Source organism: Ambystoma mexicanum, chromosome 10 (assembly GCF_040938575.1).
Source record: "Ambystoma mexicanum isolate Mex_15411 chromosome 10, UKY_AmexF1_1, whole genome shotgun sequence".
Classification (NCBI taxonomy): domain Eukaryota; kingdom Metazoa; phylum Chordata; class Amphibia; order Caudata; family Ambystomatidae; genus Ambystoma; species Ambystoma mexicanum.
The window spans coordinates 1,592,777,997-1,592,800,730 of record NC_090932.1 but is presented as its reverse complement, the minus strand read 5'-3'; the positions used below and the strand labels follow the sequence as shown (position 1 = coordinate 1,592,800,730).

Genomic DNA, 22,734 nt, shown 5'->3' with positions numbered 1-22,734 from the left:
CGGTACCAGGTCATTCAATTACCACTCATAATTGTCCGCCCCCAGTTTGCTGGGCCTGTCCACCTCCAGGTCGGATTCCCCGGGGAGGTGGACGGCGGTGAGGTAGATGTTCTTCTCCAGTGCCCACTACCACATGCTGATAGCTAGGTTGCACAGTGGAGGGGATCTGGTCCCCCCCCCCCTGCTTATTGACATAGTACATGCTGGAGGAGTTGTCTGTTTGGATAAGAACTGTCCTGCCCTCTCTAAGAGGGAGAAAGGCCTTGAGAGCCAGCCCTATGGCCTTCACTTCCAGCCAATTGATGCAGGACTCTTGCTCCTGCCGAGTTCAGGCTCCATGGACGCTGTGGTTGTCCAGAGTAGCTCCCCAGCCCTCTAGGGAGGAGTCCATAGTAACGGTGATTTGGGGGGCCGACCGCCAGAAGGGCTTGCCCTGCCACAGGTTGCAGTCTGCAGACCACCACATGAGGTCCTGGTGGAAAAAGGGAGGAATGTTGACTGGTTCCACTTGGGAGCCCTTCTCCTGATTCCATGAGCCTGCGAAGTGCAGCTGTAATCTCCTCATCTTGAGTCTTGTGTGGGGTACGGCCAATAGGACCGCCGCCATTATGCCCAACATACCAACATGGTTGGTACCACCAGGCCGAGGTCACTGCCCTGGAGAGGAAGTGAGATGTGGCTCTCTTGATGGCCGCAATCTTGTTACCAGAGGGAAAGACTCTCTCAGAACTCGTGTCCCAGATGAGGCCCAGGAAGGTCAGGGACTGCGTGGGTTGCAGCTGAGACATCTTGAGATTGATAGTGAACCCCAGGTCGTCGAGTGTATTCATCAATGGTATGGTGAACCGCTTCCAGAGATGTGGCCTGGACGAGCCAGTCGTCCAGGTATGGGTAGACCTGGTGGCCCTGAGCCCTGAGGAGGGCTGCCACTGCATTCATTAACCTAGTAAATACCCTGGGAGCTGGGTTGAGGCCAAAGGATAGCACCTTGTATTGGAAATGGCAGTCCACGATCATGAACCTCAGTAAGGAACGCTACGGCTGCCAAATCGGGAGGTGTAGACACGCATCCTTCAGATCCAGGGAGCACATCCAGTCTCCCCTGCCCAGTGTTTCCCCAATGAGTGCTGGCGTAACCATATTGAATTTTTGCAGCGCAAGGGAGAGGTTGAGGGTGGAAAGGTCCAAAACAACTCTCAGGCTAGCCTGCTTCTTCTTTTGAATGGCACAAATCCTGGAATAAAAGCGCCCAATCCTCGCTGGGAGGTTGGGACTTCTTCCACAGCCTGGCTCTCGATGAGCGCCCAGATCTCCGCCAACAGAGTTGCTGTCACAATCTGTGGGGGAGCAGGGGAAGGGACCGGTAGGCGGTACCCCGTGGAGACTAAGGAAAGGATCCAGGGGTCTGAAAAGTTCTGGCGCCAAAATTGCATGTGAAAGGCAAGTCTGCCCCCCACCGACCCTTGCCCCCTCCCTTTTGTTGTTTCCTCTGGTACTGGCTCAGAGAATGGTCAGGGTTCCTGGACCTCTGTTCTCGGAAGCCTCGGAACCCGCCAAACCCCCGCCCCTTGTAAGAGCGTTGATGTGACTGGGCGTACGCCTTGGGCGTGGCCCTTGTAAGAATAGATCAAGACTTTGCAGTTTATGAGCTGCTTGTTTTATCCAATTCCTCCTCCGTGGTGGATTAAAAGAGGTCACTACCCCCGAATGGAAGGTCCAATATGCGTTCCTGGAAGTCAGTGTTAAACTTAGTAGCCCGGAACCAGGCAGTCCTTCTCATGTCCGTGGAGATGAAGATGGCCTGTAAAGAGGTCCAGAGGTATCGATGTGGGGCACAGTGGACTCCATGACGTCCAGCGCTACTAGCCTGGCTTCTCCAAGGCCGGCTTTGAAGTGCGCTTGATTCTGCGCCGGAAGTTGCGGGAGGAAACTCGCAATTTCCTGCCAGAGCCTTTGGTTAACAGCTGCCAGCATGGCATCAGCGGTGGCTTGACGCCGGTGCAAGGAGGCGTTGGAGTACAGCTTTTTTTCCCGTATGCCTCCAAGATCTTCTCCTCCTTGCCAAGCAGCGTCGAGGACGAGGTAGCCGAGGACGACTGAGGCTTAGAGTAGAGTGACGCTGCAGCAATCCTGGAAGAATATGGTTGAGGATGCGCCGAAAGCAAGAGTGTATCCCCCTCCATCTGCCCTAACAAGGGCAATGACATCTTTCTGAGGACTACTCCCAAGACCCCCTCCTCGGGCTGCTCTACCTCGGGCTGAGGAAGGCCCAAATATTCTTCCAAACCTGCAAGGCGTTCGTGGAAGGACCTGGCTGAAGACGGCGTGTCGGGGTCCCCCTCCTCGTCTGTGTCCGCCTGAGTGCCCGCAGGGTCTGGGACTGGTGGAGGAGTACTGGGTGCCGTGGGCTGCATTGTGGAGACCAGAGCCTGTGGCTGCTGCGGAGGCTGGTGTCGAAACACCTGTATTGTGGGAGGCAGGGGAGCCGAAATTGAAGCAGCCAGCGCGGGCTGCGCTGGAGCCTTTGGCACAGGAGCCATAGGAGGAATGACTATGGGTGCCGGTGGGGTGACCTGGGGGAGCATGTCCCTGATAGCATCCCAGAAGTTGGCCCCCATCTGGGGAGTTCGCATCATCCCCGGAAACCTTTCGAAGAACCTGTCTTCGGAGGCTGAAGAGGTGGCAGGTCTGATGGACAAAGTGTAAGCCACACACCTGGTTGACACCAGTCCCACCTTGTGACTCGTTCCTCCACCCGCTCTGGCAGCGGGGGTACCGGGCGAGCGGCCATTTTGTCTGTCGCGCCAGCTATTTTGTCGGGCTGCGTGCCACATGCTGAAGTCGTGGTGCCTGGCTCGCTGGACCCAGCCCCCTCCAAGGCGCTTGATGTTGGAACTATCCCGCGCCTCAGGTTGAGACCTGCAAGGCGTATTGCCCTCGGCAGCTGGTAGTGCTGCGTGAAGGCGCCCCCTCGGACATAATGCCAGTACAAGGGCATTGCTTCTCGGGAGAAACCCTGGTAAAAGAACCTTCCGATCCCTTAGCACTGACACCGGGAGGATGCGGAGACCCCTTGGCCGTGAGGCCTGTAGCTGGACTAGCCTCTGTACGTGTGCTGGTGCTAGAACCCCAAAAGGTTCCTCCCAGTTTGGCGCTTCTTTGGGAAGGAGTCACCTTTACGGAGTACGATGGTAAATAGAGGCCCCACCTTCGGCCTCAAGCAATGTTTGACGAAGCCCTTTAGGTCCTCCGGAGGTGACTTCTGGAAGAGCTCCCTCCAACTAGCTAGCATGTGCTTCAGTGCACGTGGAGTCAGTGCGTCACACGCAGAACAACCTTGCCGGCTGTGGTCGGAGCCAAGGCAGCAAAGGCAAAGGGCATGGGGGTAGGACGTAGGGAAGAGACCCTTGCAGGTTGGACACCTGCTGATGCCCGCTGAAGTCGACATGCGCTGGGGAGGAGTGTGGCGTCGAAGGACCAAGTACCTAATTGTAGAGAAAAGACAAAGGTAGAAGAATATCCGGGGAAGAGCATGTGGTATTACATGGCTGAAGCCAAACCCAGAAGCCCTGGTGAATCCGCCAGTGGGCGTAGTCAGGCGAGTGCATGCTCCAAGGGCCGTGGCCCTGCATGCCTTGAAATTTAAAGGGGGAGAAGATTTTTCTGGTGAAAAAGCTTCCGTCTCCTGTCCCTCGCGATAGGGACGCCCATACAGTATAGAGGAAAGGGGACGGGATTTAAGAGTAGACCCCTAAAAACTACTGCCGGGTTCCAAACCCCAAATATTAGTGGCACGGTGGTGTGTTGAGATTTAAGGCTGGTACCTTTGTTTGAGTGTCTGTTAGCATCATAACAAGAGGGCTCCACTCACACAAAATGGGATCACACCCAGATACATTCTTACCAAACTGAAACAGGATCAATGCATTAGACAACACAGTAATTGAACCCTAAACTGTAGTCCAAGCCCTAATATTTAAGTCCACCTTTTGGCCCTGTGGAAGAAAAACGTTAATGCAAAATACATTGGGCCTTTGTGTCCCTCAGGGACTTCCTAACTTTTGCTATTCCAACCAAAGGTTAGTGTTCTACTGAGGATGTTGCCTTGCACCTCAGTCACGGTACACTCACCTATACTCTGCTAATGTCACTACCCTTCCCTCCAAAAAACTCCACCCTCCAATCCTTTGTTCCTCCGATGTTTTACTCCTCCTACTCTTTGCCTCCACCCCTGATGTAGCCACTCCACTACATAAACACCCTTCTTTCACCCAGTACCAATCACTTCACATCCATTCCCTACTCGTCTCTGTTACAGACACGCCTATGCCTATGTCTTTCGGTCCCCGAAAGACAAGATGCAATACTCCGAGATTACCACTGGATGTCGGACCATATGCACAGCATGTGAATCTAAGAAGATTAACAAGCATCAGAAACTAATTTACGATCATGCAAGACATATGGGTAGATGCACACACCCAAAGGCCATCCTGGGACGTAAGCACAGGATGCCAAGCTGCAAATTACATGTCCCACAGTACTTAAGATAGTGGCTGTGAGAAGCCTGAGGGTATCCTCATTCCTACTCCCCCTGGATCCTCTGCTCAGGTGGCAAGGGAAAGGCCATCGCTCTTGGATCCCGACCCTGGGGGCGGTGAAGAGGGGGAGGGTCTGTGGGGATTGGTAACAGGGTCTTCCCAGGTGAGATATGGTATCCCCCTTCTCACTGTAAAAGTCAACCTAATCCTCCCCCAGCCTTTATGGGATATTGTCCGACAGTTCCCCTAAATTTCCCTCATTCAATCTACTACAGTATTGGGACAAGGAAGAGGCGACTAGGAGTAGGAAAGAATGGTAACATATTTCACCACTCTAGCACTGTGATGAAGAAGATGCCTGCAGAGTATTGTGAAGGTCAGGAATGTTGTTCTAATTGCAATCAGGCAATTCCAATTGAACACTCACACCTGCAACCTATCATGTGGTCGCAGGTGTATAAAAAGGGAGGAGACCAGCAACAGGGAGGCCTATGTGGGAGAGTCCCACAGGGGTTCCAGTGTGGAAGGAGGCAGCTGTGGTGGCTCCTGCAGCGCAGCCAGGATGCCGGTAGAAGACCCAAAGGACTTGTGGTGCCCAGGAGCAGGCGGGCCATGAAGGAGCATCAAGTTTGGTCGAAGCAGTGCAGCCAGAGCTGCAAGCAGAGAAGAGGAAGGCAGGAAGCTGCCAGCTTCCGTGGTAGCAGAGCAAAGCAGACAGCAAGAACCGAAGAGCCACAGGAGAGCGAGCAGGGTTTGCCAGTAAAGGGAAATCGGCGAGCGAAGCTGAATACAGGCAGCACAGCCACCTGGAAGGAACGTGCAAGACCGGTGAATGAAGAAGGCAAGTCACTCGGACCGGGTGCTCCTGGGCTATGGGAAATGAGAGGCAAGCACCAAACAAGTAAAACTGTATCAAATTGATTAAACTAAGCCGAGGCCGCGGGTTGGGTGAAATAGAAACGGCAAAGGAAACAGAACAAATATTTAATACTGCACTGAATGAAACATTTATGAGCAAAGTTATAACACATGAGAAATGCATATGAACTACAGCTATTGTTTTGTAAAAGCCAAATGAGCAGCAAGAAAGTAAGAATAGAAGATTGCGAGCGAGCATAACAGCAAACTGGTAAATGAGTGAAATAACCACCAAGTGAACTTTTGTAATTGAACACAGTGTGGCAAGGCCCAGGATTGGTCCAAGTTGAATGATACAGTGTGGCAAGGATAAGAGGCTTAAAAGGAGAGAGCAAGTGAGTGGAAGCACCCACATAGGAACAGAAGTAGAAGAAACTGTGTGGATAAAAAGGCCTAAGGTTCCTGGTTGCGTGACCTGTAATGGGTGGACCGTGTGGTCTGACAACTGCGCCTAGACCAGGGAACCCTCAACGGTGGAAGCCAAAGACTTTCGTTAAGCAAAACATGAAAGATTAAGTTGAAAGAGTTCTTAAGCTTATCCAAAAGGAAAGATAACCTTGTTTTGAACATTGAGAGATGGAGGCCTAGCAGAGGTTGGCAAGTAAGTCTTGGAGAAGTGAATCCTAAGATTTGATGAACTTTGATGTCTTGAGGACGGAATCCTCAAGCCCCTTTTCTGTGAAACTGTGTTGCCTTGAACTTGGGGAAGGGAACCCCGACTATATGTGGAACTGTGTTGCCTTGAACTTGGGAAAGGGAACATCAAGGATGTGTAGAGCTGTTTTGAACTTAAGAACGGTTATCCAGAGACTTTTGTGGAACTTTCTTGAACTTGGGGAAGGGAAGCTGAAAAGGATGCTAAGAGCTGGAAGAAGCTCAGAACTTTTATTTCATCGCATTACTTTTATTATTGACATCCCTACACACTGTTTAGCTTTAGTTGTGAGGGCAAGGATAGGTTTTGGACACAAACAGACTTTTAAGTTCAACTTTCACACTCAGACTTTTCCTTAGTTTTGTTCAGGTAGAGATATCCCACCTTAGCAAGTTAGGCCTTCAACCATCTTGACATTTGAGTTAATAAATCCTTTTATTTTGAACTTTGAATCTGTTGTCTGTGTCTTGCTTCATGGTGCCTTCACAGGACCGATATCCAGTATTTGATTGGCAAGAAATCATTTGTAATATACTAAAATGGCAGCTGCCGTAAACTTAAAATCTATCTGCTGCAGAAAGACACAATCCCAGATGTGTACATATTTTTAAAATGCTTTCATTGGTAGGATATACATGCCTTTTAATTATTACTCAAATGAGCAAACTATTCTCCCACTAAACATCCTCCCCATGTTGGTGAGCATGGTACCGGCCAATCAACATACTGTAGCATCTGAAAATATTGTTAGTAGCCCTTTGTTACCAGAGGCTGGTATAATCATCTAAGAATGGAATGCTCAGCCTTTGGCGAATGTGCCACCAATTCTGCGCCTAACAGGTCCGTCTTTAGCCAGACTTTATTTTTATTTCTTTTTTATTTTGTTTAAAACTGGATCACCAAATGTCCGTTCCCTTGGATGGCAGTATCAGCAGGAATAAAAAAGTATCCTCCTGGACCTCAAAGAGCCCCATCACTTTTACTGAGCAATTATAAGGTATGGAACGAAAGTCCTCCCTGATCCTAGATCCGTGTGAGCACCTGGAGGCTTGGAAGTGCCTTCCAACATGTACAAATTTATGAAGTTCAATTAACATCATCTCAAATGCAGCCTGCCAACGTGTACACAGGTCTTAACTGCACAGTGCTTTCTCGTGACAAAAGAAAATGTTATTTGAGTGTAACAGAGATTTTGCAGCAAGGGTTTTGATATGGAGGCATACAATTTGCATATTCCTGCCACCTAGTGCTTCAATTAGTATCAGTAATTTATTGGATACTGATACAAATTCATATTTGCTTTTGGATACTAATCAAAATATTGATTTATATTGTGAGAGACCTGAGGGTGTTCTCACAATTAGTCCCTGGGGATCCACTGCTCAGGTGGCCAGGGAAGGGCCATCGCTCTTGGATCCCATCCCGGGGGCGGACCAGCGAGGGAGGATCACCTGGGCAAGAGGTCCCCGGGGGCTGCAGGGAGGGCGTCCGAAGGCGATACATGGTAACCCCCGTTCCTTGCCCCAATACATACTACCCACCCTCAGTGTTTATGTGATATTGTCACCTGAATCCTATCCTACCCCTCGACCTTCCCTCACGAAAAGAGAAGATAAAATATCTTGGATGGTTAGGGAGAACAAACCCTTTTACAACTCTTGACCCTAACAGTGTCTTTCCTTCCTTAAAAACCCATTATTCATGGTCCAAGTAAGAGGTGGAAATGAGTTAAGTACATGAGATCGGGTGAGAAGAAAGATCAAGCACAACAGAGACAGGACTGTGATATTAATATCCATTCATCTGTTACCCATCTAGACCGCAGGGAATACTATTAAGACCCATGCTCGTATAATAAAACATCAGAGAGATGGAATACTCTGCCACAAGGGGAAGCTATCTCATTAAATAAAAACAAGGCTAGAGGATGTTCCTATCTCTGCTGTCGACCACCTAATAGTATTCTAGTAAACAGACTTAACATCAATCTAATCTCCAGTCCCATTTTACTTTATAGCCCTCTCCTTCAGCTTCCACAGGGTATTTCCAAACACATATTACCCCGTCCCCATTTCCAACAAATACTGGGACGAAGAAGAGGCAACCTGGAGTAGTGAAGATTGCCTATAGGAATAACAAGGGGAGTGTAAGGGAAACCGGCTGTAAAAAGAACTTAAGTGGTCCCACTGATAGAGTCAGGCAGATTCAGGCATGCACTAATCATCACTCACACCTGATGCCACTTAACTGCTTTTCCAACTATAAAAGGTGTGGTTCTGCACCGCTGAATAAGCGAGCTTGGGACGTTGTTTGGAGCGGAGAAGCCAAGGAGCAGAGAGCAGCAGGATCGAAGGCTCGCTGGCCCTGTGTTCCTGAAGGGCTGCAGCGTGGCTATGGAGCCGTGTCTCCAGAGAGCTTGAGCGAAGCATTCTGCAAGCTGCTGTTGGGGGTTGGGGCATTGCTCGTTCCCTTGGGACCTGTGCCGGCCCCCAGGGCATCTGAGGGGCAGGTGGTGAGACCCTGACCTCAGGCCCGCACAAACAGGAGGTTGCCCGGATGAGTCTTGTGAAAAAGGAGAGAGAGAGGGAGAGAGACTCCGGAGCATGCGACTGACTGAAGCGGAGCAGGCAAAAGGAAACGCATAAATCGGCACATAGCGGAAAAGAGGAAAGAAAAGAAAACTATTGAAGATTGAAAGAAGGGAAGACGAGATTGAGAGAAAGTAAGAGAAAGTCAGAAAGAAGAGCGCGCAAGGGACGCAAAGGCAAATGATTATATTAAAGAGGGCGCGAGCAAAACGAGAGAGAAGGGTGCAAGCGACCCAGCAGAGTGGAAAAGGTGCCAATGGGCACAGAAAAGTAAAGAAAGTGCAAGTGTGCACGGGAAAGCAAGTAGGAAGGTACCCAGTGGGCACAGAAAGGTAAAGAAAATGCAAGTGTGCAAGGAAAAGCAAGGAGGAAGGTGCTAGTGGGAACGAAAAGGTAAAGAAAGCACAAGCGTGCAGGAGAAGGAAAGAAAGGTCCCGTGGGCCACAAGAAAGAAAGTCCAGAAAACAGAGGGGAACAAGAAGGGATGCAGAAAGCCCCTGAATGAAAAGGTTAAGAGCAGGAAATAAAAGAGAGGAGTTTAAACTCGGAGTGGTCGCGCTTAGGAGGTTCAAATAACCTGCTGTTTTTATAAAGTCTCTGATACTACCCCTTTGAAAGACCTATATGTGAAGAAAATGGCTCATCCTGATAAACTGAACCTGTGTTTTCTTTTTAGCTCAAGAGGGGCCTACGCTTCGGGGAAGGGGACCCTGAGAGGCCTAAAAGCTGAACTTGTGTTTGAAATTGAAAGAGGCTTGAGGTTGGGGATGGGAACCCTGAGAGGCCTAAAAGCTGAACATGGGTTTGAACTTGAAAGAGGCCTGAGCTTAGGGAAGGGAACCCTGAAAGGCCCAAGAAGTGTATTTGTGTTCGAACTTGGAAGAGGCCTAAGCTTGGGGAAGGGAACCCTAAGAGGCCTATCAAAGTGGACGCTTGACTATTTTGTGTTACTGGAGGAACTAAAGCTTGGGGAAGGGAACTCAGAGGCATTAAAGACATTGGCATTGTTTGAATTATGTAGAAGGTCCTATGAGCAGTCGCTTTTCATTGAGCTCATTGATTGAAACTTATCAACTTATACCTGGTCAGAAAACCACCTGAAACCTATCATGGTTTTTCCTATTTTTGTTGAACCACTACCTTTTGCTTTTAAAAGACTTCCCAACACATTTTTGTCAACGAATAAGGGCAAGCATAGCTTTAGACACAGACAGATTTTTATTTTTGGCTTTTAGAATTTGACAGCCCTTACAAACATCAGTTAAGGGAATCAGCCCTTGAGTGTTAGGGCCAGTCAGGCAATACACCAACCCAGGAACTTTTAAAAATGAAGGTTTTGAAAAACATATCTTTGAGTATGTGTCTCTCTTGATACCATGCCTGTCTCACAGTATCCAAAAGTCAACATCTAAATTCAAAATTGCCTAACGTGAGACTGGAATAGGTCAACCACTTCAAAGGTTGGCAGAGCAACATTAAACTACTAGGCAAACATTGGACCAGTATAAGAAATGTGTTTAGAGCTAGATTAGTGTTAGCATACAAGGTGCAATAAGCATAGTAATGGGGGTGGTGTTGAGTGAATGGGGGCTATGGCAGCCACCGGTATTGAAGAGAAAACACTATAAACAAAAACATTGAATTTTGAAAGGGTCCTATGAGGGTATTCACATTTCAAAAATAGAAAGCCAATTTGGGGGAGGTTGACAATGGGCAGACTTGCAACGGAAAGTCAGTCTTTGGACGAGGAATCTACAAAACATCAAAAGTTTTCATAGAACCATGTGAACATCAACAGGGTTTAGAGTCGGCAAAGCGATCAAATGAGGCAATCCATTCTATTTTAGGAATCCCCTAATATAGTGTATAAGGGTCAACAATAATAATAATTTAGCGCTATATAAATGCCAAATTATTATTATTATTATTAAGCTGATCTCTGACCTGGCCGTCCACTGAACCCCAACTCCAGCGTAGTCCTGTTTGTGATGGAGGCTGTTCTCCACTCATGGGTCCTAAAGGCTTCCCTCAACTGTACGGTTTCGTGAGATGGGCCAGAGTTCTGGAGCCAGTGCAATCTGTGGTTTGGGGTGGATTAGGAAGAGGCCACTTTCCTGAACTTTGACATCTATAAAGTGTGGCTGCGCCTAAAAGCCAATGTAACTCTGGCTTTGCCCGACAGCTGTGAATGCTTTATTCAGGGTCTTCAAAATATTGTGACGCTGGAAATAAATATGGGAATGATAAAGTCATGTCTACAGGTGGAAGGGTTGGAGGGTGTGAAGGAGTCTGTGCACACATCCCTGGTTGCACCTTTCTGATTTGACACAGGTTGCTGATGCAAATGTTTCTAACTGTATGATGGATACTGCTCCTTCTCTGAGCCTGCATTGGTTGCCAGCAGATAACTCCCAGCCATGCAGCCGCTCACCTGTCAGCCTGCAGCTCCTCCATAACCTCCCCCAGATCTGCAGAGGGGAGGTGCAGCAGTAAAGTTGGGAAGGTCTCACGGCAACTCCAGAAGCGGTCTAGCAGCAGCTGCAGCAGGCACATCAGACCCTTGTTGCTATGGATTTTGATTGTCAGCATTCCCGGCTGCACAGAGCACCAGACCAGGCTTGCAAAGCCCTCTGCCTCCTGCCGCACTGTCTGGTCTTCGTCTTGCAAAAGGTGGAGACCCACGGCAATGACTCTAGTGTGTGAGGAAAGTACATGAAAGCAGGTGAGGGGATAAATAAGGAAATCGCAAAATGCAGCTCTTACTTCTAATCATGATACCATAGACCAGGGGTCTTGAAACTTTTTTTTGCCTGGGCCCCCATGGACAAATTTTGGGCAGGCTGGGCCACCCCCTCCCAAAATGCCAAATGGACAGTAAGTCCAAATGACTATGAACTATTGCGCACTTAAACCGCACCTAAACCGCACCCTACTATCTGTATGGTGCCTAGGTTCCCCCCACCTGCTCCCATCACAGTCTCTGGGATTCCCTCATCCCAATCCTAGCCCAGTCCCTGGGCTCTGCCCACCCTACCACAGACCCTGGCCTCACCCGCCCTGCTCCCACCAAAGTCCCTGGGCTCTCCCCACCATGTTCCAACCACCATGCCATAGCTGCCCCCCATCCTGCTCCCACCACAGTCCCTGGCCTCGCCCCACACCGCTCCCAGCATAGTGCCAGTGGAGGGACATAAATATTTCTCCCAGATATGCCATAGCAAGGGAGCCTGAGCCAATCAAGAGGGTTCTGGGTTGGGGATTCTCCCCCGGGAAATGATTTAAAATAATGTGTTAAAATGTTCCATTTTAGAGCATACTTTTAAAAACATTGGGTAAAAAGCCAAACAGTTTGCAATTGGCACTGGGGGTGCAGGCATAGTATTTTTTACTGGACATCTATGATCGAGGTCCAGTAAAAAGTTATCATCCCTGTCCCGTGGGCCATACAGCGCCTAACATACGCACACAATAAAAGTAATTATGTGTGTATGCAAGGTGCTGGGGGGCCGAGGGGGAAAGAAGGGTATTTTTGAATGGACATCTGTCCAGAAAGAAAATACCATTCCTCTCTCCCGAGCTCCACAGCGTCACAGAAGTAGAGCTGATTTTGTCAGGTGGGTAGGGGGATTGTGGAAAAAAAGGCATTTTTAAAATGCCTTTGTCGTACAACCATCCCCTCTTGCCAAAATCAGTTCCACGGACCACCACAAGCACTCTATCATTCACACAAGCACCCATCATACACTCACTCATAACACAAGCATATACACATCCATACACATAAATAAATAACAAATAAATGAACAAACTTACCCTCTGCCCGGTCCTGAAGTTTCCTCCCCAGCGCTCCAGCTCCTGCACCATGAACAGGGATTGGGAAGCAAGAGCTTCCTGGTTCATGCATGCAAGGGGCTGAGTGTGGGTGCTGAAACGCCCTGTTTCAGCCTGCTCTGTCTGAATGTGCGAGGAGGCGCAGGAGATCCCCCTCACACATACAGAAATGCAGTTCCCCAGCCAGAATTTCCAAGGAACTATGCAAGACTGGCGAAGCCGGCACCCGTACCTTGTATGGCTCATTGAGCATGTGAAGCTGGGGAACTGAACTGCCAAAGTTTATTCAGCCACCTCTGCAGAATTCCCTCAACTGGCAAAAGTAGCTGAGGGAGCTTTCAGTGTTGAACTGGATTGGCTCCTCTATAATGGGTTAGGGGGGCACTGGTTTGACACACCCTCACCCATTATGGACGTGCCACAACTGCCCAGGGCTCCCCTCTGCCCTGCATTTTATTTCCTCAACTTAAAAAAAAGGCTGGGTTTCCACGCCGCTCCGGAGGTGTCGGGGGAGGCAGTTTGAATACCTCTGCCATAGGCTAATAAACTGAAAAACAGACCTTATAAATGGGTTGTCAAGGATACGCATTAGTAACTAAGGATTTTCAATAATAACTTAATGGCAGGTGCGCTGGATTATGCACTGTGCCATGTTGTAGGTGAGGCCTTCGCCAGTGAAAGAGAGCATGAGGATAACTATTGCCACCATTGTACTCTCCTCCGAAACTGTTGCCAAAAGGGACCCAAGGCCATCAGCAATCACTGTGACTCTGACCAATGGCAGCAATAGCAGCATCATCAGCAGAAACCATGCCACACCACCATTAGCAGAGCCTGTGACCCCATGACTTCACCAGAAAGTGACCATTCGCACAGACTGACAAATGACAATTACCATAGACTGTGGCCCTTTCCGTCAACAACTTCTGAGACCATGACCATTGCCAGAGACCATGACCCTGACCTCCCGCAGAGAACATAAACCTTTCACCCCCTGCACGCAACACTTTGCAAAGGTTGTGACGGTGACCACAATTAAACAAAGGCCATAAATGATGATCCCAACCTTTCTGAGAGACTGTGGTGCCAAACACATCACAGTCAGTGATCAGATCAAAAGCAAAGACCATACACTTTCCTCATTTGCCAGATGCAGTGACCCCGACTGTTAGACCATAGCCCTCTGGTGTGAGATGGGAAACCATCTTTTCTAGCGGCAAAGCTGGGTTACAACCAAAAAAGTAGGCCAGACCTCTCTCTCACAATGTTTGGTGATGGTCTTGGGTCCATTTTGGCAACGGTTTCGGCAAGAGAGTACAATGCAAGTAATCAGGCTCACTGTCTCTGGCAATAGTCATCGTCATGGTCTCTATAACGTTAGCTATTCCAGAGCAGTCAGGTTTAATTTAACTTAAGGGAAGGTGTAAGGTATAATGAAAAATATAAACTATTATCAAAGTGCACATATTCACTCTATTACATCAAAGAAGTACTTTGTGTTAAATATAAAACATAGTAAAAACAAAATTGTATTTAAAAAAACAGTAAGGGTCAGCTAAGACCGAACCCACTCATACCCTACATGTGCCGCCAACTCCCTGGTTGTAGGCACAACACTAGGCTAAGGGGTAGAATACAAAAGGGACCCTAGGCACTACAGAACAATTCATTACCCCCGGTGCCACACCACGTCACATTTGTCGGTGAATGAAAATCATCCACCTTTCCAGATAGTTATCTGCAATAATTCCTGTAATTGTCACATGGGCTCTAGGAGGGATATAAGTCCCTCCCACCCATGCCTCTTTTTGTGTTTTCTGTTTCCCTGAGACAGCCACGAAGAGACTGGAGCCAGGCCGTTTCCATCCACAGCAATTTAATTGTACAAGTACTGGGACCTCCCCCTAAAACCTCCAACCATCGACAGTGACCGTGACACCTGCAACCACCGGCAGCCACTGTGCACCCAAAGACCATCGGCCACCATGAGCCCAACTACCGGCAGCCACCTTGAACCCAACCCCTGGCTGCCACTGTGAGCCCAACCACCAGCAGCCACTGTGACCCCGACCACCAGAAGAAAAAGTGAATTGGCCTTTCCCAGCCACAAGGAAACAGACTACTGTCAGAGATGGCAACCATTACCAGGAATCCTGACCATACGTGGAGACTATGCCTTCTACAATTGTAAGATAAAATGTGTCCCCACCGGGTTTCCACGGATTGAGTATATGGAAGGGCTGGATTAAAAGAGGAGCATGAACATGTTTAGCAGGTTCCCAGGTACGGTCTGCTGGATGGTGCCCTTTCCAGTCTATAAGGTATTGCAGAACACCTCGCACATGCCAGGAGTCACAGATTTGTGCCACTTTGTATTCCAGTTCTTGGTTGACGATTATAGGAGGGGGGTTTTCCTCTTTGTGTGTGCAGAGCTGAGGACGCCTTGTTTGGTTTTAAAAGAAATGAATGAAATACGGAATGTATTCTTTTCCATGATTGATGCAAATACAGATGAGAGGCAAAAGGGTTTATGACCTTTTTGATTCTGAAGTGTCAATAGCATTTGGGTGCAAAATTCCCTGTTTTGAGACAGGAAGGTAAATGTTTGGCAGAAAGCCATACCTTGTATCCTTTTAGATAACCTGGATCAGGATTTCTGTGTAAATCAGCCTATTTCTTTGCTTGAAGTCGGGTTGTTCACAGAGAACTGAGTGCTTGGTTTTGTGTAACTTGTAGATCTTGCAGAAGGTCTTCAACAGGCGCAACGTTGGTACTACTGGAGGGCAATGAAGGCAGCCAAGCTGGGTGAAATCAGTAATTGCAGAAGAAAAGTGTTATTCCGCTTGCAGAGTGATACAAGTTTTTGTACGAAAACTCGGCTGACTGAAGAAGAGAGGCACAATTGTCTTGCGTAGCTCAGAAAAAACATTGCATGCATTGCTCCAATGTCTGATTGGTTATCTCTGTCAATCTGTTCGACAGAGGATGGCATCCTGATGACATACTTCTAGTCAGACCCAAATGGGAGCACAAAGCCACCCAAAACTTGGAGGTGTATTTTGATCCGCGATCTGAGATAATGTTGGTAGGCAATCCATGCATTCTGAAGATTGTGGTAAAGAATATAAAGGCCATCTCAGATATGATATGACAGGTTATTTATACCACGCTTAATACCCAGAGGTTTCTAAGCACGGACACGGGGATCGAACCTGTGTTGCTCCGTTTTGTCTTGCTTCCAAGGCGAGCACATTGCCCCTGAGCTATCCTCCCGAGACAGACCCGCGAAGCAGTTGATAGTGATTTGCAAGGTGTGTAATGTGCCATTTTTGAAAAGGCATCCACAGTGACCATAATTACGGTGTAGCCTTACGACAATAAAGTCTGTGGCTATAGATAGTTTACAGTTTACAAATGTTTGGCTTTCAAGCACAGTTAAATACAACTAAAGTCAAAGGGTTTGTATATTCTGTCCCAACCCACTTTTACTTTAGCACATCACAAACAGAATAAAATTATTCAAAAGTTATTACTGCATCTACAGTTCCTATAGATAGCTAAGTGTCCCTAAAAAGACATTCTTACTATGCCTTAAGTATCCTCACCCTAGTCAAGCGCTGGTGTGTCGCCTATCAAGGATAGGGGATAGAAGAACAACTTGCCCTATCCTGGCTCACTACTTTCCTCAACCACTAAAACTTAGAGAGCACTGTATGGAAGTCAAAAAACCTCTGCTTTTATTTGTGTTGCTTCAGTTCAGTGTGACTTATAATCAAACCTAAAAATTCAACTGTGAGAGTAAATATGTAGCTTATGTGTATGTCAAACTATTTACTCTTTTCTGATAAAATGATGCAGTTGTGCCAGGCTCACTATTTATTATGTGAGTCTTGGGGATCAGGACCAGTTTCAGCAGGATTGAACCATTTTCGGCTTTCTTCAGGACTATATCTGTGGCCGTTTAGGTCCTGTTACATTCTAAAAAGGACAATATCCTTATTTTATGTCTTGAAATTCCAAGTATCTTGTCTGGAGGGGGCGTCTTGAACTTTCATGGGACGTTTTATCCTGTTTCGCAGTCCCTGTCTGGGTATTACGTGAAAGTTCGTATCTGAACACATCAGGATCATCACGGTCCCATCAGTGTGTAGGTTGTTGCCTCCCCTACTATCGTAGTGTATCAAGCTGTGAAGAATTGCTGAGTCACTCTCGAATGGACATACTGTCTTCTGGCCCCTGGTAGTTTATTCAAAGGTTGTCAACTTACGTGGGTAAAAAGGAAACCTCTGAGCGCCCAATGTAGGGGTGCGGCAGTGGGCGTTTTGCATAGGGCACACTCTGGTACTGCAGCAGCCAGGTGTCATGATGCCTACCCCCGGGGAACCAGACCAGGTACAGCAACCCCGGAAGCAAGCATCAAGTTATTTTGAGCAAGCCCAAAAACCCCTGCTAGGGGCTGTTTGGGTGCGGTCCTGGCGCCTATGGCGCAAGGCTCATATGGAGAGTCAGTCCTGGCGCCTATGGCGCCAGGCTCAGAGTAGAACTTACCTAATGCAGACCATGCTGCAAGCTTACCTGATGCAGACCATGCTGCAGAGCTCCAAGCCAAATGAGGCTTGGAAGGGACTATTTTACCTAGGGACTATTTTTTACTCGGGTGGGGCTGGGGAAGAATACTTACCTGGGACTACTTTGGAGGCTATTTAAACCACGCCCGAAGAGCAGCACACGCTTTGCGTTATTCTGCATCCAGCAGCGTAATGCTCACCGTGTCTGCAAGCCTGCATCCAGTCTTCTGCCACGCCCGCTTCGAGTCTGCAGCTCCTAGAAAAAAGGAGGAACAGAATGAGAAGAGGTTAGAATAAGAGCAAAACCTTCGATCCTTACCCGACTTCCTGATCCACCGCGCCTTCGAGCTGGAAGAAAGAAGCATTTTACGCGCGCCGCTTCGCCTGCTGCAGGGCCGCGCTGAACTCACCGGCCTTCGCAGCATCCTCACGATCCACTGCATCCTTCTGCACGTTCCCGCCGCACTCTGGCACCTAAGGGGAACACAAGAAAAGCAAAGGTGAGCCAAGGGAATAAACAGAGGCAATAGTAACTACCCCCATAGACTTACCTGATTACCGCCAGGGGTACTATTCCTCTTCATGGGTCGGCGCAGTCTCCATTGCATCCTCGCCGTACCCCGGCCCCTAAGGGGAACAAAAGGACAACAAGGTGAGACAAAGGGACAAACAAGGGGAACTCTTCTCACCACAATAGACTTACCTAATTTTACCGCAGGAGGCATTATTCCGCGAACTTCATATTTTCTCTCCACACCTGAATAAGGGAGCAAGCCACAGGTTACATTCTGGCCTTATTTTATTGAACTGTGTAGGATAAGCCAAATCCTTACCTGAACTTCGTCAGCTACCACGAGGGACTCTTCGCTGGGGTCAAGCTGCAAACTACAAGGAATCGGACAAGAGTGAAAGTCAGACATGGGAACTCTTACGAACTACATACTTTTCGGAGTCAATATTGTTCTGGAACTCACCAATTCCTTCGAGCCAGTGAAGCAACTGGTTATCAATGCGCCCCTGACCTCAATGCAGGATGGAGAGCTCATCTTTTCAAACCATCAGGTGAGACTATAAGAGGGGACATCAAAGGTGATCTGTGGGGAGAACAGCAGGGATGGGGGGGATTTACGCTCAATCCCATGGGTGGTTAATTCCCTTTCTCCATTTACAGAAGAATATTCCTACGGGCCAAGCAAACGAAGCTAGGTGGGCCAGTCCAGTCCGTCATCTCGGCCCTACGCGTCACACTGGTGGAGCCGCAGCTGTCCAGTTCAGATCGACGCCTCTGTGGGAGCCAGGTGAGCGTAACAGAACGCAAAGCCTACCCACAAATTCCCACCCGGGCGTTATGGATACCTCAGAGACTGACCAACTGGCCCAATTACTAGGGGAACTGAGGGCTGAAGTGCATTCCGCCCGTCAAGAAACCAATGCTCTTAGGAGAGAACTGATTTTGTCAAAGGAGCAAACTGATGGCCTTGCTAGGCAACTATTGCAAAGCCAGGCTGGACAAGCACCCCTACCTGGTTCCGGGGGAAATCCAACTCCTGTGTTATCGAGTAACCCTGTGCAAATAAACCTACCAGGACATATTCCATTAGCCCCACCCGAACGCTTTGCCGGAGATCCCAAAAGGTTCGCCATGTTTATGAACCAATGCCGCTTGCACTTTTTATGCAGACCTGGAGCCTTCCCAAACGATCAAGCCAAGGTAGCCTTTGTATTGTCATATCTCAGCAGCAGTGCAGCTGATTGGTCAATTCCACTAGTTACTCAGGATGACCCAATTCTTCGGGATTTTCAGGGCTTTCAAACTAGCATGGAAAGACTATTTGCCCGGCACTCCCAAGGAAAGGCCCTGGATAACGAACTTTTGTACCTACGACAGGGTAACCAGGACCTTCTATCCTACATCGCGACCTTTAATAGGTTAATAGTCGAAACTGGATGGCCTGAGGTAAAACGAATCCCGTTATTTCATTGAGGGCTACGAGGAGAACTCAAGGATGTCTTGACTCAAGTCGTGAACCCACCTCAAGACTGCGCTGAATATATAGACTTAGTGGTCCAGTTAGATCACAGACTTCAGAACAGAAAGGCTGATCGAACCAAGTTTGAGAATCGGGTGTTGGTCAAAACCCACGCTAACCCCAAAGGAGCAGATGCTTCAGAACCCATGCAAATCGGAGGGGTTAAAGGACCCTTAACCCAGAAGGAAAGAGAAAGGAGACGGCAAATGCAATTGTGTCTATATTGTGGAACTTCTGGACATTTTCTACGGGATTGCCCTGTAAAAACACCGAAGAAGGTGGTAGGAGCTGCTGATAAAAGCCATATGGAGTCAGACTCGGGAAACGACCACGCCCGACAAGCGTAGAGGTCCGCATGCTGAGCTTGAAGAAGGATACTCAGACCTCGCATTTCATCATACCAATGGTGCTCGTAGATTCAGGGCAGCCATCGCGTATACACGCAGTAAGGGCATACATTGATAGCGGGGCCATAGGAAACTGTGTGGACTATGAATTGGCTTCCAGGATGAATCTACCTCTCTGCCGAAAAACCACCTCAGATGTCATCACCACAGTCGATGGAACTGAAATTGCCTCTGGGCCAGTAACTCATTCCACCGCAGAGATAGCACTATTGGGTCAGGATGGGCATCGAGAGACTATTGTGTTTGATCTAATCAAAGCCCCACAGTTCCAAATAATACTGGGGATACCTTGGTTGGCAACACATAATGCTTGTATTGATTGGCGAGAGAAGAGAATAACCTTCCCGGATTGTGCACAAACCTGTTACCCAAAGAAAAATCAGAACGCAGGCCTGGCCACAGTAACCACAGCAGTCATGCAACTACCTCTAGAATACCAATAATTCCAGGATGTCTTCCAAAAGGAACAGGCAAACACCTTACCTCCTCACAGATCGTATGATTGTCAAATCGATCTCATACCCCGTGCACAACCCCCTTGTAGCAGGATCTATGCCCTTACGGAACCTGAGAACCTTCACCTACGACAATACTTCGACCAGTACCTTGCCAATGGCTTTATTCGCCCATCCAAGTCCCCTGCATCTTCAGCTTTGTTCTTTGTACCCAAAAAGGAAGGTGACCTCAGAACGTGCATAGACTACCGCGCATTGAACCAGATAACTGCTAAGAACCGATACCCGTTGCATCTGATCCCTGAACTACTAGACCAAGTGAAGGACGCTTGTATATACACTAAATTAGATCTCCGGGGGGCATACCATCTGGTACGTGTAAAAGAGGGCGACGAATGGAAGACTGCTATCCGCACTAAGTATGGGTTATTCGAATACCAGGTGATGCCTTTCGGGTTGTGCAATGCACCAGCAGCCTTCCAATACTTCATGAACGATGTCCTTCGTGAACTCATTGACGTTTGTGTTGTCGTGTATATCGATAATATTCTAGTATACTCCTCTTCAGAATCTGACCATGTGAAGCACGTCCGAGCAGTCCTTGAGAAATTGCGCCAGCACAAACTATATGCAAAACTAGAAAAATGCGTTTTTCATGCCACAGAAGTTGAATTCCTTGGGTTTATCCTGACCCCAAAGCGAGTCCGAATGGACTCACGAAAGGTGGACGCAATCCTTAAGTGGCCATCACCAAGTTCAGTTAAAGGAGTACAAAGCATGCTCGGCTTTGCCAATTTGTACCGCAGATTCATCCCAACACTTAGAAATGCCCGCAGTGGACCATCTACACGCTACGATTACACAAGCCTTTAAGGAGGCAACTGCACATTTAAAACAGGCGAAGGAGAAATATAAGAAAGATGCTGATCGGCATAGAAGTGATACTCCACAGTACCAGATAGGGGAGCAAGTATGGTTAGCCACAAAACACATACCTCTCAAGGGAATGCGGACCTTTAACCCTAGATATTTGGGACCTTACTCTATTAAGGCCATTATCAACACGGTGGCCGTCAAGTTGGACTTACCTGCTAATATGCGAATTCACCCCGTCTTTCATGTGTCAATTTTGAAGCCAGTGCAACCAGGGACAAGACTAACCAAGCCACCAGACCCCATCCTTATAGACGGGGAACCCGAATTTGAAGTTAAGAACATCCTGGACTCCAAGATGGTGAAGTCAAAACTTTTTTATTTAATCGACTGGAAGGGTTACGGACCACAGGAAAGGTCTTGGGAGCCTAGTGACCACGTGCAAGCACCTTGATTGGTGAAAAGATTCCACCGAAATTTCCCAGACAAACCAAAACCACGGGGAAGAACGACTTTAGGAGGGGTCTGGGGGGGGGGGGGGGGGGGGGAAGTGCTGTCATGATGCCTACCCCCGGGGAACCAGACCAGGTCCAGCAACCCCGGAAGCAGGCATCAAGTTATTTTGAGCAAGCCCAAAAACCCCTGCTAGGGGCTGTTTGGGTGCGGTCCTGGTGCCTATGGCGCCAGGCTCATATGGATTGTCAGTCCTGACGCCATAGGCGCCAGGCTCATAGGGTAGAACTTACCTGATGCAGACCATGCTGCAAGCTTACCTGATGCAGACCATGCTGCAGAGCTCCAAGCCAAATGAGGCTTGGAAGGGACTATTTTACCTAGGGACTATTTTTTACTCGGGTGGGGTTGGGGAGGAATACTTACCGGGGACTACTTTGGAGGCTATTTAAACCACGCCCGAAGAGCAGTGCGCTGAACTCACCGGCCTTCGCAGCATCCTCACGATCCACCGCATCCTTCTGCACGTTCCCGCCGCACTCTGGCACCTAAGGGGAACACAAGCACAGCAAAGGTGAGCCAAGGGAATAAACAGAGGCAATAGTAACTACCCCCATAGACTTACCTGATTACCGCCGGGGGTACTATTCCTCTTCACGGGTCGGCGCAGTCTCCATTGCATCCTCGCCGTATCCCAGCCCCTAAAGGGAACAAAAGGACAACAAGGTGAGACGAAGGGATAAACAAGGGGAACTCTTCTCACCACAATAGACTCACCTAATTTTACCGCCGGAGGCATTATTCCCCAGACTTCATATTTTCTCTCCACACCTGAATAAGGGAGCAAGCCACAGGTTACATTCTGGCCTTATTTTATTGAACGGTGTAGGATAAGCCAAATCCTTACCTGAACTTCGTCAGCTACCACAAGGGACTCTTCGCTGGGGTCAAGCTGCAAACTACAAGGAATCGGACAAGAGTGAAAGTCAGACATGTGAACTCTTACGAACTACATACTTTTTGGAGTCAATATTGTTCTGGAACTCACCAATTCCTTCGAGCCAGTGAAGCAACTGGTTATCAATGCGCTCCTGACCTCAATGCAGGATGGAGAGCTCATCTTTTCAAACCATCAGGTGAGACTATAAGAGGGGACATCAAAGGTGATCTGTGGGGAGAACAGCGAGGGTCGGGGGGATTTACGCTCAACCCCACGGGTGGTTAATTCCCTTTCTCCATTTACAGAAGAATATTCCTACGGGCCAAGCAAACGAAGCTAGGTGGGCCAGTCCAGTCCGTCATCTCGGCCCTACGTGTCACACTGGTGGAGACCGCAGCTGTCCAGTTCAGATCGACGCCTCTGTGGGAGCCAGGTGAGCGTAACACCAGGCTCCAAGCAACGCTTGCCATCTCCC

General features: G+C 48.5%; 1 protein-coding gene across 4 annotated transcripts in view; it reads right to left on the bottom strand.

The window, feature by feature from the left end:
* Positions 1 to 22,734, bottom strand: part of LOC138492643 (tRNA (32-2'-O)-methyltransferase regulator THADA-like) — a 511,604-nt gene that overhangs the window by 33,448 nt on the left and 455,422 nt on the right. For 3 of the 4 annotated variants that reach the window (XM_069619943.1, XM_069619944.1, XM_069619945.1), the window contains one exon: positions 11,134 to 11,394. The exons of the other annotated variant lie outside the window; for it this stretch is intronic. In XM_069619943.1, coding sequence (XP_069476044.1) covers positions 11,134 to 11,394 — 261 coding nt within the window. The remainder of the gene's footprint in view (positions 1 to 11,133; positions 11,395 to 22,734) is intronic. 4 annotated transcript variants of the gene reach the window in all.